This window comes from Scylla paramamosain, unplaced genomic scaffold (genome assembly GCF_035594125.1).
Source record: "Scylla paramamosain isolate STU-SP2022 unplaced genomic scaffold, ASM3559412v1 Contig1, whole genome shotgun sequence".
Taxonomy (NCBI): domain Eukaryota; kingdom Metazoa; phylum Arthropoda; class Malacostraca; order Decapoda; family Portunidae; genus Scylla; species Scylla paramamosain.
This window is the reverse complement of record NW_026973666.1, coordinates 369282-384591: the sequence shown is the minus strand read 5'-3', so window position 1 is coordinate 384591 and position 15310 is coordinate 369282. Positions and strand designations below refer to the sequence as shown.

General features: G+C 41.7%; 1 protein-coding gene across 3 annotated transcripts; it reads left to right on the top strand.

Annotated features, from left to right (window-relative positions):
* Nucleotides 1-8511: 8511 nt before the first annotated feature.
* Nucleotides 8512-13767, top strand: LOC135095651 (uncharacterized). Of its 3 annotated transcripts, none has more exons than XM_063996618.1 (3): nt 8512-8724; nt 8838-10017; nt 12719-12967. In XM_063996618.1, the coding sequence occupies exons 2-3, from the start codon at nt 8845-8847 to the stop codon at nt 12734-12736; spliced, it is 1191 nt and encodes a 396-aa protein (XP_063852688.1). In that variant the 5' UTR covers nt 8512-8724; nt 8838-8844; the 3' UTR covers nt 12737-12967. The 3 variants fall into 3 exon arrangements, 2 of the variants coding, with proteins under 2 accessions (XP_063852688.1, XP_063852687.1); XR_010264465.1 differs by adding an exon at nt 13245-13767 and having other exon boundaries at nt 8516-10017; nt 12719-12837; XM_063996617.1 differs by having other exon boundaries at nt 8517-10017.
* Nucleotides 13768-15310: the final 1543 nt, after the last annotated feature.

Sequence of the window (15310 nt, the reverse complement as noted above, 5' to 3'; positions counted from 1 at the left end):
CTTTAGACCAAATCTAGATTTTAGATACGCTCCTTATTTATTACTGGTGGTATCACATCAACAAGTCTTCCTTGTAGAAAATGAATGGGTGTCAGAGCATCTGGCTCGCCAATATAATCTTGTATGTAACTGGTCTGTTGTTAATTTTTAGCTTCTATTTCCACTAATAATGTGTGCGACTCACCATCACTAACTCTTCTATGATGAAGAGTCTTTCTCAGGCATCTTTTAACAACTCCAATCATCCGCTCATAGAAGGCTCCTTGCCAAGGAGCTTCTAGGGGATAAATTTCCACTCGCATCTCCGTGAGTAAAGGAACTCTTGTACCTTATCTAACTGAAAGAACCCTTTTCCCTTGCTTTGAAGTTAGTACCAATACCTGATATTATAATTTGTGGGCAGAATCTCCTTCTCACGAATCTTCTGAAAGCTTTAATGAAGGTGTTAGCTGGTAAATCTGTAGCTAGTTCGAGATGTACGGTTTTCGTGGTGGCATATGTAAATAGGCAGAAATATACCTCAGTGGGTTCCGCTTCTCTTTAACTGTCTAGGTTTTGCGATATAATGTTGACTACATGAAAATCTTGTGTAGTAGGATGATCCATGAATTCTGTCATCGTTATCGTCATCGTTTGTTTTGTAAGGAATCCAGCTTGCTGTACAAGATTTTTGATTGTAAATTATTTCTGGAAAACAATGTCAAAGAATAGCCTGACATCCTTATATTGATATTCCAGTTCCAACGTAGCCATTGATGCTGCAAGAGCTACTCCATTGGATTTGTTCACAGTCATTCCTGCAGCAACATTCACAAGTCCTACATTATTCACTGGAGGAGTAAGATGCAGCGGATTGTTTTCATTTGGTGGTTGGTTTGTCCACCTATTATGGCTCGTGCTTGATTTATCGTAGTAAGTCTTGCAAAGTGTAGTATGGTGATTACCACTTTTATATTTTCTGCAAAGCTGTAAATCTACTTTGTAAGTATTAATGGAATGAGTCCCCATTCCCTGGTATAAGGGCCACAGTCTCTCAGTCTTTGGAGTCGTTCGACTTCTGTTGAATATCTGGTACAATGAGAAAAAATCCTTATAATCCTTATGCGGTGCTGAACAAAATCTACACCTTATTTTTTGTTTTTTCTATGGCGCCTGAAGACTAAAATGGCCGTACATTTTTTCTTCTAATTCCTTCACTGGAATTTTTAATACATTTTACTGACTTTCTACTTCCATATGAGAAACCAAATTCTTGAGTTCCTCAGATAGCTGGGAGGTAAAAAAAAAAAAAAAAAAATCACTTCATATTTGAGATAGAGTTGACAAATAGTGGTGATGGCTAGCTTGAACTAGGACAGGGAGGCGACCATCCATTTACAACAACTGTAATCATGTTTGTTCTTCAGACCTCAAGTAAGATTGACTATAAAAATTCTAAATGTTTCTAAACTTTTTATGTTTTGTTTGGGACTCTTTATCTTCATAATTTTATGTTCTTTTCATCTCCATACGTTTCTGAGCTGTGTTGTAATTGTCAGAAGTAGAAGTATATCCCTTGATGAGATCAAGTGCTCTCTCTGTTCGTTGGGATTTTAGGTAATGAAGTTTTGTCACTGATTCCAAGTCTTGCCTTTTTCCTGTTTGTGCCTCAAACTGATCTATGAAAGTTTCATATTCAGAGAGCTCTTTCTCAAATATTGGTAATTTTATACTTGGGCATTTAGACATGATTGAAACCGCGTTGGCTTGTACATCACCTGTAATACTCTGTCCTTGTATACTGTGTTGTTCAGTACCTTTAACTTGGATATTTGGTGTTTGTGAAGACTAAACAAAGGCTAATATTCCTCCTGTAATGCTTCCATTTCCTTTTCCGTGTTCGCTATATTCAGCAAAGAGGTTTTTTAAGTTATACGCTTCATCACTTGCTTTCATGAATCTTTGTTGTAGCTTGTATTTCAGTTGGATCATCAGTATGGAGCTTAAGTAGCTTTTTACGCATCATTACTTGCTCAAGTAAGATGTCCTTTATATGCTGAAACCGAACACCTCAATAATTCTATCTTCTCCATATTTCGCCATATCTTAATTATCTAGATAATGCTGAACGATGTTTCTAAATTTTCTCAACAGAGCAGCCTTTGAATTCTCGTCAAAATGAACTCGATCAATTACGCCCACTTGAAGTGGTTTGACACGCTGATAAATAAAGCGCAGATGATCCTTATGCTTTAGTTTCCGCTTCAATTGGTTGTACTTCGAAGCAGTAACATTGAATTTATTCCTGGATGGAGGATTTCTATGCTGTATAAGTACCAGACAAATATGTGAACCACAATAAGTATGAATCCTTTCAACCACTTATATTATGTTATTGGGAATCTCCGCGGCTATACACTCATCATTGATATCGTTACCACCGAGGAATAGGATAGTTCCATCATGACACACCAGTTCAGCACAACATTCAAGAGTCGAATTTGTGTCAAAATTAGCAACACTGGCACCGGGAGATCGAAATGTTCTAATTATTGTACCATCTATTGTACCAATGAAATAAAGGGGGTTATAACCCACAATGCAACTAGTTTATTTGAACTCATTCTTTTTAAGCTTCAGTGTTACCATATTGTTTCAAGTTCGCTTCGAAAGACCATGATTGGGAAAACTAACTGCGATTATAAATTGATTCTCTCGTTAGTTAGGTTTCACGTAAAATTACACTATGTAGCATAATTTCACTTTTGTCTTGTCCTTGGCCCCAAACTATAATTTTCCACCTGTCTGTGATTCATGTCATATCCTTGCGATTTTGTGCGATTTTGTTTGTCACTACACTCTTAAAATCCACGTACTTCCTATTGATTTTTGCTGGTGTCTTGTCCTCACCACCCACTGCCGCTGCCACAGTTGCCCACCCACTGTGCTAAAAGGACTTGATTTCCGTTATTACAGGAGCACCCAGCGCTCCCAGCACGACTGGCTTTCTTTCTCTTGTACTTCTCTGATGAGTACATAGCACTTTTCGTCGCTGAACTTGTTTTTTCTAAGTCTTTAACTTGCCATGGTATGCTTTTCCTTCTGTTCATGTTTACAAACACATCTAATAAATTCCGCGAATGTGATTGGTTCCACGTCACTGTAATGCCTGCATTTGATTGGCCGAGACTCTCTGACGTCATCAATGCCGTGATATCTGTACCCCTCAACACAACGCTCCCGCTAACGAGACACTAAAGAGAGTTAGCCCTTAAGGCGATCGTAGCGGAAGATCCCTTGGAGGCTCGCAAGGGAGAGTTTTGAGCATCCGGACCCTACTTAACAATATAAAAGTAGAGGCTTGCAGAACACCAATCAGTTCCGGCGGACGAAGAGAACAAATTACTCACTAGTGAGTTAATTCCTTACCTTACATTATGCACCCCTGACGTTGGGTATTTGCCCCTGGTAGGGACTGCATGTCCTCCAGCTGCGGAGGTGGCGGATGGCTGCACCAGACCCCTGAGTCGCGGCACCGGATACCTCTTCGTGGAAGGATAATCCTGGGGTGAAGAAGGCCCGAAGTAATATTAAAGTTATATTTGGCACTGGTCAGAGCTCATCTAGACTACGCTGTGCAGTTCTGGTCCTCACTTTACAAGAAAGATATAGGACTATTAGAATCAGTACAAAGGAGAATGACTAAAGGGATACAGGGGATGAGGAGTGTTCCTTATGAGGCGAGATTGAAGGTGTTAAATTTACATTCTTTAGAGAGACGTAAGTTAAGAAGGGACATGATAGAAGTCTTGAAGTGGTATAAGGGTTATAACAAGAGGGATGTAAGCAAAATAACCAGGGTAGAACAAGAAATAACGGGTTCAAGCTTGAAAAATTTGGTTTAAGAAAGACAGACGAAGAAATTGGTTCTCAAATAGAGTGGTAGATGAGTGGAACGGACTCAGTAATCATGTTGTTAGTGCTAAGACATTAGGGAGCTTTAAGAGAAGATTAGACGGGTTTATGGATGGGGATAGGTGGAAATAGGTAGGTATATTTCATACAGGGACTGCCACGTGTAAGCCTGGTGGCATCTTGCAGCTTCCCTTATTTCTTATGTTCTTATGTATCTGCCAGGGGAGAGGGAGATCGAGCACATGCGTAACTCGACCCAAGGTGTGGTAAGGAGATTGTCGTCCGTGCCCGTGCCATTGCATGGAGCCCGAGTCACCACAATACACAACACTATACAAGAAATACAGTTGTTATGTGCATTACTTTATTATATATTTGAACTGTGTGTTTCCTTTCTTTTTATTCTTCCTTCCCACCTCTTTCTCTTTTCTTTCTTAACCTTAATAAAAAAAATTAGGTCTCGTTCTTGTATTCCTTGCACTTAAAGCAAATTACTTATCACTCACTGATTCATCCAATTAGTATGACTTACCTTATAATACATCTGTGTATTAACTTTCAGCTCTCCTTCTCTCCGCATCACCCTTCGTCTTAATCTGAAAAAAAAAACTTTGTTCGTGGTCCTACGTTGTTCTTTGTAGATTTTTACATTATTATTATTATTATAGCAATCAGTTTTGCTTTGGCTGCCTGAGAAGACACATCACAAGAGGTGAAATGGCATCAAGAGGCTATAATATAATCATTCTCCAGATTCATTCTGCTACATATGTGGTCAATTTATCAAGACAAGAGCAAAGAAGTTCTCTGTGACAGCATCTGGAAAAATGGTGAAATTTAGTTATTTTTGGGCAAAAAATAAAAAATAAAATAAAATAAAATAAATAAAATAAAAAAAAAATAAGAAAAAAAAAATAAATAAATAAAATAAAAAATAAAATAAAATAAAAGATACAAAAACAAAGTTTGACAGGAATAATGGACATTTTCTATTGTTTTGCAGTGAAGAGAAAATAACACTTGCTTGTCAAAGACAAAAATTATGTTACGTGGTGTTATCAAATAACAAGTTTATTATTTTTAAAGAAAGGTTACAATTAAAGTAATGATAATACTACATAGATAATGAGAAAAAAAATATGTACAGTCTCTCCCATTCATATATCCCTCACTACATCATATAGATATGAATATTAAATAAGAATACCTAACATCCACATTTGCTTGACCTCAGCACTCACAGGTCAGGCAGAGAGGAGGAGGAGAAGGAGAAGGAAAAATCTAACACAATAACAATAATTTGTTATGGTGAATCGGTGTGGTAGTTTTAGACAAAGTTGCCATCGATGTACTCACCATAACATGAAACATACTCAGTACATGGACGGATAAGGTCCCTTCACTGAATTAGCAGCTGAAAGAGGGAGAAAAACTGGCGGAGACGTCTCAGAATGCCTAACTTCATAGAAGCAGTTTTAGCTAGAGATGAGATGTGAAGTTTCCAGTTTAGATTATAAGAAAAGGACAGACCGAGGATGTTCAGTGTAGAAGAGGGGGCCAGTTGAGTATCATTGAAGAAGAGGGGATAATTGCCTGGAAGGTTGTGTCGAGTTGATTGATAGATGGAGGAATCGAGTTTTTGAGGCACTAAACAATACTAAGATTGCTCTGCCCCAATCAGAAATTTTAGAGAGATCAGAAGTCAGACGTTTTTGTGGCTTCCCTGCATGAACTGTTTACTTCCATAAGGGTTGGGTGTCTATGAAAAAACATGGCAAAGTGCAGGGTGGTATCATCAACGTAGGAGTGGATAGGACAAGAAGTTTGGTTTAGATCATTGATGAATAGTAGGAAGAGAGTGGGTGACATCTATTAATAGATTTAGGAGAACAGTAACTGTCTACCACAACAGCAATAGAATGGTCTTTGTGCCAGACTCGATCAAAAATATTTGATATGTGTAAGGCAACAGCAAAAGTTTCATCAAAATCTCTAAAAGAGGACGACCTGGACTCAGTAAGGAAAGTCAGAAGATAACCAGTAGAGCGGCCTTAGCGGAACCCATAATGGTGATTAGAAAGACGGTTGTGAAGCGATAGATTTTTAAGAATCTTCCTGTTGAGGATATATTAAAAAAAAAAAAAAAACTTTAGATAGGCAGGAAATTAAAGCAATAGGATGGTAGTTTGAGGGATTAGAACAGTCACCCTTTTTAGGAACAGGCTGAATGTAGGCAAACTTCCAGCTAGAAGGAAAGATAGGTGTTGACAGATAAAGTTGAAAGAGTTTGACTAGGCAAGGTGCAAGCATGGAGGCACAGTTTCGGAGAACAATAGGAGGGACCCCATTAAGTCCATAAGCCTTCCGAGGGTTAAGGCCAGCGAGGGCATGGAAAATATAATTGCGAAGAATTTCAATAGGTGGCATGAAGTAGTCAGAGGGTGGAGGAGAGGGAGGAACAAGCCCTGAAGAGTTCAGCTGCTTTAGAAATAAGATGAGATGGCAATGGTGCCGTCTTGTTGAATTAAAGGAGGGAAAGAAGAAGCAAAGTTATTGGAGATATTTTTGGCTAGGTGTCAGAAGTCACTAGAGGAGTTACATCTTGAAAGATTTTGACAATTTCTATTAATGAAAGAGTTTTTGACTAGTTGGAGAATAAACTTGGCATGCTTCCCGGCAAAAATATAAAACGCATGACATTCTGGTGATGGAAGGCTTAAATACCTTTTGTGGGCCACCTCTCTATCATGTATAGCACGAGAACAGGCTGTGTTAAACCAAAGTTTGGAAAGTTTAGGTCGAGAAAAAGAATGAGGAATTTACACCTCCGTGCCAGACACTATCACCTCTGTTATGCGCTCAGCACAAGAGACAGGTCTCTGACACGGAAATAGTAGTCATTCCAAGGAAAAACAGCAAGATACCTCCTCAGGTCCCCTCGAACTAACAGAGGCAAAACGCCAGAGGCATCTCCGCTTAAGGGGATCCTGATGGAAGGCTCAAGTACCTTTAGTGGGCCACCTCTCTTTCATGTATAGCACGAGAACAGGCTGTATTAAACCAAGGTTTGGAAGGTTTAGGTCGAGACAAAGAGTGAGGAATGTACGCCTCCATGCCAGACACTATCACCTCTGTTATGCGCTCGGCACACAGAGACTGGTCTCTGACACGGAAGCAGTAGTCATTCCAAGGAAGATCAGCAAGATACCTCTTCAGGTCTTCCCAACTAGCAGAGGCAAAACGCCAGAGTCACCTACGCTTAGGGGGATCCTGAGAAGGGATTGGAGAGATAGGAAAAAATACAAATATAAGATTGTGATCGGAAGAACCCGACGGAGAAGAGAGGGTAACATCATAAGCAGAAGGATTAGAAGTTAGGAAAAGGCCAAGAATGTTGGGCGTATCTCCCAGACGGTTATTCTGTTATTTATTTCATGTAGGAGGGACACTGGCCAAGGGCAACAAAAATCCCCCACCAAAAAGGAAAAAAAAAAAAGCCCACTGAGATGCCAGTCCCATAAAAGGGTCCAAAGTGAATATGGAGTAAAAGGAATACGAGTATGGTGCTGCACCAATTGCTCTAGGTCGTGGAGGATAGCAAAATTGAAGGCTAGTTCACCAGGATGGTTAGTGAAGGGAGAGGAAAGTCAAAGCTGGTGGTGAACATTGAAGTGTCCAAGAATGGAGATCTCCACAAAAGGGAAAAGAGTCATAATGTGCTCCACTTTGGAACTAGAGTCAAAGAATTTCTTATAGTCAGAGGAGTTAGGTGAGAGGTATACAACACAAATTCAAGAGCGTGGGCACAAGAGCAAGTTAAGTCGTTGCGCAACATCCAGTTTTGGATTGAAAATGGGGATAGAGAAAGTGGGAGGGAACAGAAAAGAGGCTACTGTCAGTTGCCTCAGGCACCTGCGTTTCAGTGAGGAAAGGAAGATGAGATTTAGCAGAGGAGAGGTGGTGTTCTACAGATTAAAAATTAGATCTAAGACTGCAAATATTGCAAAAGTTAATAATAAAAATAAAAAATAGAGAACCACAACTTATGTGTGTAACAATTACGACGTACCTACATGTGTCTGCAACATCGAGAGCCACACCTTATGTGTGTGACAACTACAACACGCCTAATAACTCCTTACACCTGAGTCTGCAGCGTACAGACGTCTGACTCCATACCTTTAATTATTGGTAACAAGAGGAGAGAGAGAGAGAGAGATCAGAGCACACACATCATTACCAGTAGTGAGGGCAGAGATGAGAAAACGCTCCTGAAGCCGTTTCAGTGTCCAGGGAGTGGTGGCATCTGTCCCACTCCAGGCATGGCCTTTTATGGGAAGCAGGACATCTTTCGTCCTGCCTGCCCACAACACAACACCAGCCCACAACAGCCCTGGGATGTAGGAAATACACAGAAGAACACACGCACTTCTCCCATTGTGATGGTACACGGGATTGCCACACTGCGCTCCCTCCATTCTGCTTCTCTCCTTCCCGCTGCGTTGGCTTGCTCGCTGCTGCTGTGCTTCACACCCCCTGCTCCTCAGCTTCCTGCAGCATTGGCTCACTACCCACTGTGTTGGTTCACACCCCCTGCTTCTCTGCTCCTTGCTGCGGTGGTTCACTTCCCCTTCTTCTCTGCTCTGTACATATAATTTCACTTCACGACTATTTAACTGACGTCACCGGTAGTCAACGAGATGCCCGCTTCACCAGCTCCACGTCAGTTCGCTGCTAGTCTCCACACAGTCCACACCTCAACGCTGTCTGCTGTTCCGCTCGTCGACCACCTGGCTTCTGTTCACCGGCTTTCTCTTAGGAGTCAGCCTGGTAAGCCTTCACCCGCTACAGCAGGGTGTTAGCTGTATGGTGATTCCACATATATGATCTAAGGACGTATATGTTGGCTCTTGTGTTTCCTTCCCGTTTTCCGTTCTTTCTAGACGTGAGATGTCGGAACGGGAAAAGGGCTCAGGAACGCCTCGGCGTCCCCCCTCACCTGCTTCGGGAGGGAAGCGACGTGAGAAGGACCTTCTAGAAGGCGATGGCAAGCGGAGGAAGGCCTCCCGGGATAGTTCCAGTACTCAACCACCTCCCGCCTGTCCGCAGTCAGCTGCGGGCCCGAGCCACATCGGCGATACAGCGGTGCCTCCTTCGAGTGAAGTAACTTTGGACAAGCTTTCTACCCTTTTGGGTGCTCTAATTGAAAGATTAGACCAGCCGGCAGTCCCTCCAGTGTCGGTGGAGACAAACTTCACCTTCCCCCATTCTGATGATGAGGCAGCTGAAGCGCCTCGGTGTCTGCCCGAAGCTGATCCCCTTGACGACCTCGATCTGCTTACTGCCCCCGCTACACAGTCAACCGGTGATTCGGTGGTTGATGCGGATTTCCAGAAAGCTCTCGATGAGTTTGCTGGCCACTTCCGGGGTGAGGAAGAGACAGGTGACCCCTTATCTGACCGCCTGGCTGGCATTCTTAATGCCAGTCTGAGACGTCGGCCCTCTTCTGACGGTGTGAAGCTTACATGTGATAAGATCAAACTCCCGAGTAATGTACCCAATTTAAAGGTCCCAGCGACTAATTCTGCCATCACAAAGGCAATGAGCGTCGGTGGAAAGCTAGTTGACACTCGGCTGTCACTTACTAATAAACTGTTGACCAAGGCGTTGGTCCCCATTGCCTGTTGCATCAGTGATATTGGTGATAAGAAAGACAAGCCTGTAAACTACTACCTTGATGGTCTTAATAACAGCCTGAGGCTACTGACTTCCGCTGTTAACTACATCAATCAGCTTCGGAAAGAGGTTGCTCGAACTCATGTGAATGATTCTGCCTTGGCAGAGCTCTGCAATTGGGAGTGTGAGGTCGGCAAGGATGATTTATTCCCGTTCGATGTGATTAAGAAGTGTGAGGAAATTCACAAATCCAGGAAACTTGGGCGGCCCACCTTCCGCCCTTACAAAGCTCCTGGAAAACGATTTGCTTCACCTCGCCAGTTACCCTCACGCCCTCACTCTCAGCAGCCGAGACCACGTCACCAAACAAGGTCTTTTTTTAGGCCAGAGGCCTCCCCAGGGGAAGGGGATGCCGAGACACAGAGCTCACCAGTGAAAGTACCTTTGGTAAGTCCCTTGTTCATGGACTTGATTAATACTCCGGATAATTTTCATGGGGGAAAAATCTTTGATGCCAGGTTACAGTGGAACCTTCTTTCCTCGGATAAATGGATCTATGATGTGGTACATGGAAAATTTTTAGCTTTTGTGCGTGTCCCCATACAGGGGAGCCCTCCGGCTCCTCTTAGCTTGTCACTTTCAGATGAAAAAGCGCTGGACTCTGCCATGCTAAAGTTCTTGGAGCAGAGGATAGTTGAATTATGTGCACCAGGGGGACATGGTTTTCTTTCTAACATTTTTCCTACCATTAAGAGAGACGGCACAGCTAGAGTCATTCTGAATTTGAAAGAACTTAACGAATATGTGGACCATATACATTTTAAGATGGATACTCTCAAAAATGTGCTACCTTTAATCCACCAGAACTGTCATTTCATGTCTATTGATTTCAAAGACGCTTATTTTTCAGTCTATGTGAGGCCAGAGGACAGGAATTGGTTTAAATTTACTTGGCGTAACTCTACGTTCCGCTTTACTTGCCTTCCACAGGGTTTGACTTCAGCACCCCGTATTTTCACTAAATTGTTAAAACCTGTCCTCTCGCATCTTCATAAGTTGGGAATTTTCGTGTCATGCTATTTGGATGATTGCATCTTTATTGCTGACTCTGCTGACGTTTTAGGATCTAATGTGCTTTACGCTCTACACCTTTTTGACTCCTTAGGGCTCACAGTAAATCCTCACAAATCGGTCCTAGAGCCTACCCAAGAGATTGAGTTTCTTGGTGTGGTATTAAACTCTGTAGACATGACTGCCACTCTGACACCCAGGAGGAGGAAGCACATTAAGGCACAGGGTTCACTTCTACTGAACAAAGATGTTATATCCTTACTTGAACTCTCCTCCTTTATTGGTATGGCTGTAGCCTCTGACCCTGCCGTGGAGTTGGCACCACTCAGGTATAAGTACTTGGAAATAATTCGTAACAAGGAACTCGCACGGCATCATGGGAATTATAACTCACCTGTTATCTTGGACAATCATGCTCAGGGGTTAATCAAATGGTGGATTAATAATATAGATTCACAAACAAAGTCGTTACGATCCAGTCCCCACCAACTAGAATTGTTTTGTGACGCCTCCCTGACTGGCTGGGGCGCAGTGGTGGGGAATGCCAGGACTGCTGGTCACTGGGCTCATGATGAACTGGATCACATCAACTGTTTAGAATTAAAAGCTATTCTCATGGGTCTACAGTCTCTTTGCAAGGATAATTGGGGTACTCATATTCGCCTCCGTTCTGACAGTGTCACTGCACTTACCTGTTTAGATCGTTGTGGCAGTACTAAACTTTACCTTCATGTGATAGTGGAACAAATTTTTGAATGGGCTCTGTCAAGGGGTATTACTTTGTCAACACAGCATATACAGGGCCTACATAATACAGAGGCAGACAAACTATCCCGATTGAAAAACATGGATGCGGAATGGATGTTACTGCCTCATATTTTCCAAAGCATTTCTCAACTCTATTACACACCTGATGTTGACCTGTTTGCCACTCGCATAAATACACAATTACCTGCTTATGTTTCCTGGAAGCCAGATCCCTGTGCCATTCATGTTAATGCCTTCACGATGACTTGGTCAAATAAGAACTTCTATGCTTTCCCACCTTTCAGTATTATATCAAGGGTCCTCCAAAAGCTCCAGGAAGACGAAGCTACAGTGATGGTGATTCTTCCTCTATGGCCGACTCAAGTATGGTTCCCGACAGCCCTCCGCTTGCTAACGGCACCTCCTGTGCTTCTCCCCCGTCTTCCTCTCGTGCTGCCACAAAATCCAACTCTCACACATCCTCGGTCTCAAGTGTTGATCTTGACAGCGATGGTATTATCAGGGAATCGTACCAAAGTCGCGGCCTTTCGCCGGAAGTTGCCGGATTTCTGCTGCACTCCTGGAGGGAGAGCACGAGAGTACAGTATGGGTCGCATATTAAGAAATGGTTGTCATTTTGCTTCGGCAGGAAAATTGATCTCTTTCAGCCATCTTCAGCTGACCTTTTAGATTTCCTCCTTTCCGAATTTAGGAGGGGTGCAGGTAGGACTTACAGCTCCATCAACACGTTACGGTCGGCCATCTCGGCAGTGGCAAGTATCAATGGCCAGCCGGCAGGACAACATCCCTTAGCTACAAGGTTTATGAAAGCAGTCTTTCAGGTGAGACCGTCCTTACCCCGCTACGGTACGACCTGGGATCCTCACTTGATCTTGGATCACATCATAGGTCTTGGGCCCGATAAAGATTTGTCCTTGATTCAGTTATCAAGGAAGCTAACAATCCTTATGTTGCTCCTCTCTGGTCAACGCGGTCAGACTTTACATATGTTAGACATTAGGAACATGACTGTTTCGGACAGTCGGGTCTCTTTTAGGATTGGTGATCCGCTAAAAACTTCTAGGCCAGGTACACACTTGTCAGAATTGGTTTTCGTAGCCTATCCCCCAGACAGGAGGTTATGTGTTGTCACCTCAACGATGAGCTATCTAGAACGCACAAACAACATGCGGGGTTCGCTCACGGGTTTCTTTCTCACAACAAGACCTCCAGTCAAACTGGCTTCACGGGACACATTACGTCGCTGGACGAAAGATGTCATGCGAGCTGCTGGCATTAATCTTGGCATTTTTTCACCTCATTCTACCAGGTCGGCGTCAGCCAGTAAGGCGGCCCTGCGGCTCCCTTTGTCGACAATTATCTCTACTATTGGCTGGACCAGAGAATCTACATTCACGAAGTACTACAGGAAGCCCATAATTGATGCTGGTGAATTTTCCAGAACTGTACTCTCATAACTTGTAGTTCTTCACGCGCATTATTGTTGTAAGCCGTGCTGTTGTTGTACTTGTTTGGGTTTGTTACTGAATATTGGGTAATAAAAGGCTGTTCATGCTTCCACATTCTTGTTCTTTAGCCTTTGAGTGGCTTGATAGGTTTGAGGAACCACTCTAAAGTTCTCGTTGACTACCGGTGACGTCAGTTAAATAGTCGTGAAGTGAAATTGGGAGATTAAACGAATACTTACCAAGTATGATGTTTGATCGTAATTTCACGAACATTTAACTGCGTCACTGAGGTAGTAAACGCCCTCCCTCCCTTCCCTAGTCTCTTGTAGCTCAGTTGTAGCTACAACTTGAATATTCTGGCTGCTTCCTCAAACCTATTCTCTGAAGGACTGACGTGGAGCTGGTGAAGCGGGCATCTCGTTTACTACCTCAGTGACGCAGTTAAATGTTCGTGAAATTACGATCAAACATCATACTTGGTAAGTATTCGTTTAATCTCCCAATTATACAGTACACTGATACTGGTACGCGTGACAGTTACGCAGTTGACACGTACTTAGTAATTTATATGCACACAGATAAGTATCCTAAGTGTGATAGGACAGTAACATCATAGGTGTGATAGCACATTATCATGACTGCGACAACAGCACATTATCATACATGTTATGGGTCTAGGAATTCTTAAGAGCCAAACAACTGGAAACACTCTCCTATATGTCGCTCCAACAGGGGGTTTAAGTTGTAGCCTGTTCACATAGGGTCTCACTTTCTCCATGTCAATAGGTCACTTCAGCTGGCGACCTGCACAAGGGTCTTCTCACTTAATGCACAGGTCAGCATCTTTTCGGCGTAAACGTTGCGCCCCTACCACACTTACATCATCTTTTCTCCTCTTTCTCTCAGCTTCTTCTATCTTCACTACTTCCCGATTTTCTCTATCTCTCTCTCTTTTAGCAGTAACAATAGCTGAATGAAATAAAGCTTAAGAAAGTTCAGGGAAAGACACAGAATAGGTAAATAATAAAATCAGAGAGAGAGAGAGAGAGAGAGAGAGAGAGAGAGAGAGAGAGAGAGAGAGAGAGAGAGAGAGAGAGAGAGAGCGGATATAAAAACAAAGCAAAGGAGAAAAGAAATGGAAGGAGGAATAAAGAAAAAAACACAGGAACAATACACAGAAAATTACATCAAAAGAAAAAAAAAATAAAGAATAAGGAATTGATTTTTTTTAGATTAATAAATATGAGAGGAATTCAAAATATGAATAAAAAAAAAGAAAGCAAGAAAGATAAAAAAAACAAAAAACAAAAAACAAATAAATAAGGCAAAAAAATGAGAATTCAACTCTAAAGGTGGAAAGAAAAGGAAATTATACGTTTTATGTCTTTTAATGTATTTCATTACATATATATATATATATATATATATATATATATATATATATATATATATATATATATATATATATATATATATATATATATATATATATATATATATATATATATATATATATATATATATATATATATATATATATATATATATATATTTATATTTATAACAACAACAACTAAGGATGCGTTAAGCTTCACACCTAAACAAGTTGAGAAGGGTGACAATGAATCCTCCCCACTCTGCCTGGTGACCATTGTTTGTCTTCCTTTTCCTTCGCTACCCTAACTATTCCTAGCGCTCCTTGTCCTCCTGCCATTAAAACCACACAAATAACATTGCCATTGATGGACATTACTATAAGTTCTCGCTGGTCTAGTCTCTCACGCAAAATTAAATGGGAGAGTGGTATGGCGGTGGGGAAAATTTTTTTTGAAAGAAGCGAATGCAGTCCTCGATTCAATAACCATGATACAGCAGCAATATCTGGTAGTAAGAGTAGTGGTAGTAGCACTGTAAATAGTAGTAATAGTACAGTAGCAGGAATAGGTGATGGTGGTGGTAGTAATGACAGCAATACAAGCAATAAGAGAAATAGCAGCACTCTAAAAGTAATAACAATGTCTATACTCTTACAAATCCTTCTTGGGTGGTGGCCGTCACACAGCAGGGAGCTCCCAGTGTTGTTACTTTTTGTCCTCACCAACCTTGCTTGTCCTTCAAACACCTTGACCTCATCCAAATTTGCTAATCGCATTCTCTCTCTCTCTCTCTCTCTCTCTCTCTCTCTCTCTCTCTCTCTCTCTCTCTCTCTCATTACCACTATTATTATAATTGTTATTCAGTAAAAAAAAATACGTCAAGATTGATAACATTGGCGGTATGGAAATAAAGTCTCAATGAGAAAACAGTATTTTCATGATGTTCATAAAAATTGAATCCGAGGATAATTTCACTCTATCTTGACCTTAGCAATTGTTTTTCCATGAAAAAATCTTGGTCAGTCATGAATATATACAGCCTCACTGTAGAATTTGGTGGTTAGAACATACTTAGAC

Excerpts from the sequence above, each read along its gene's own strand:
- LOC135095651 (XM_063996618.1), top strand. The coding sequence starts at position 8,845 with ATGTCGGAACGGGAAAAGGGCTCAGGAACGCCTCGGCGTCCCCCCTCA.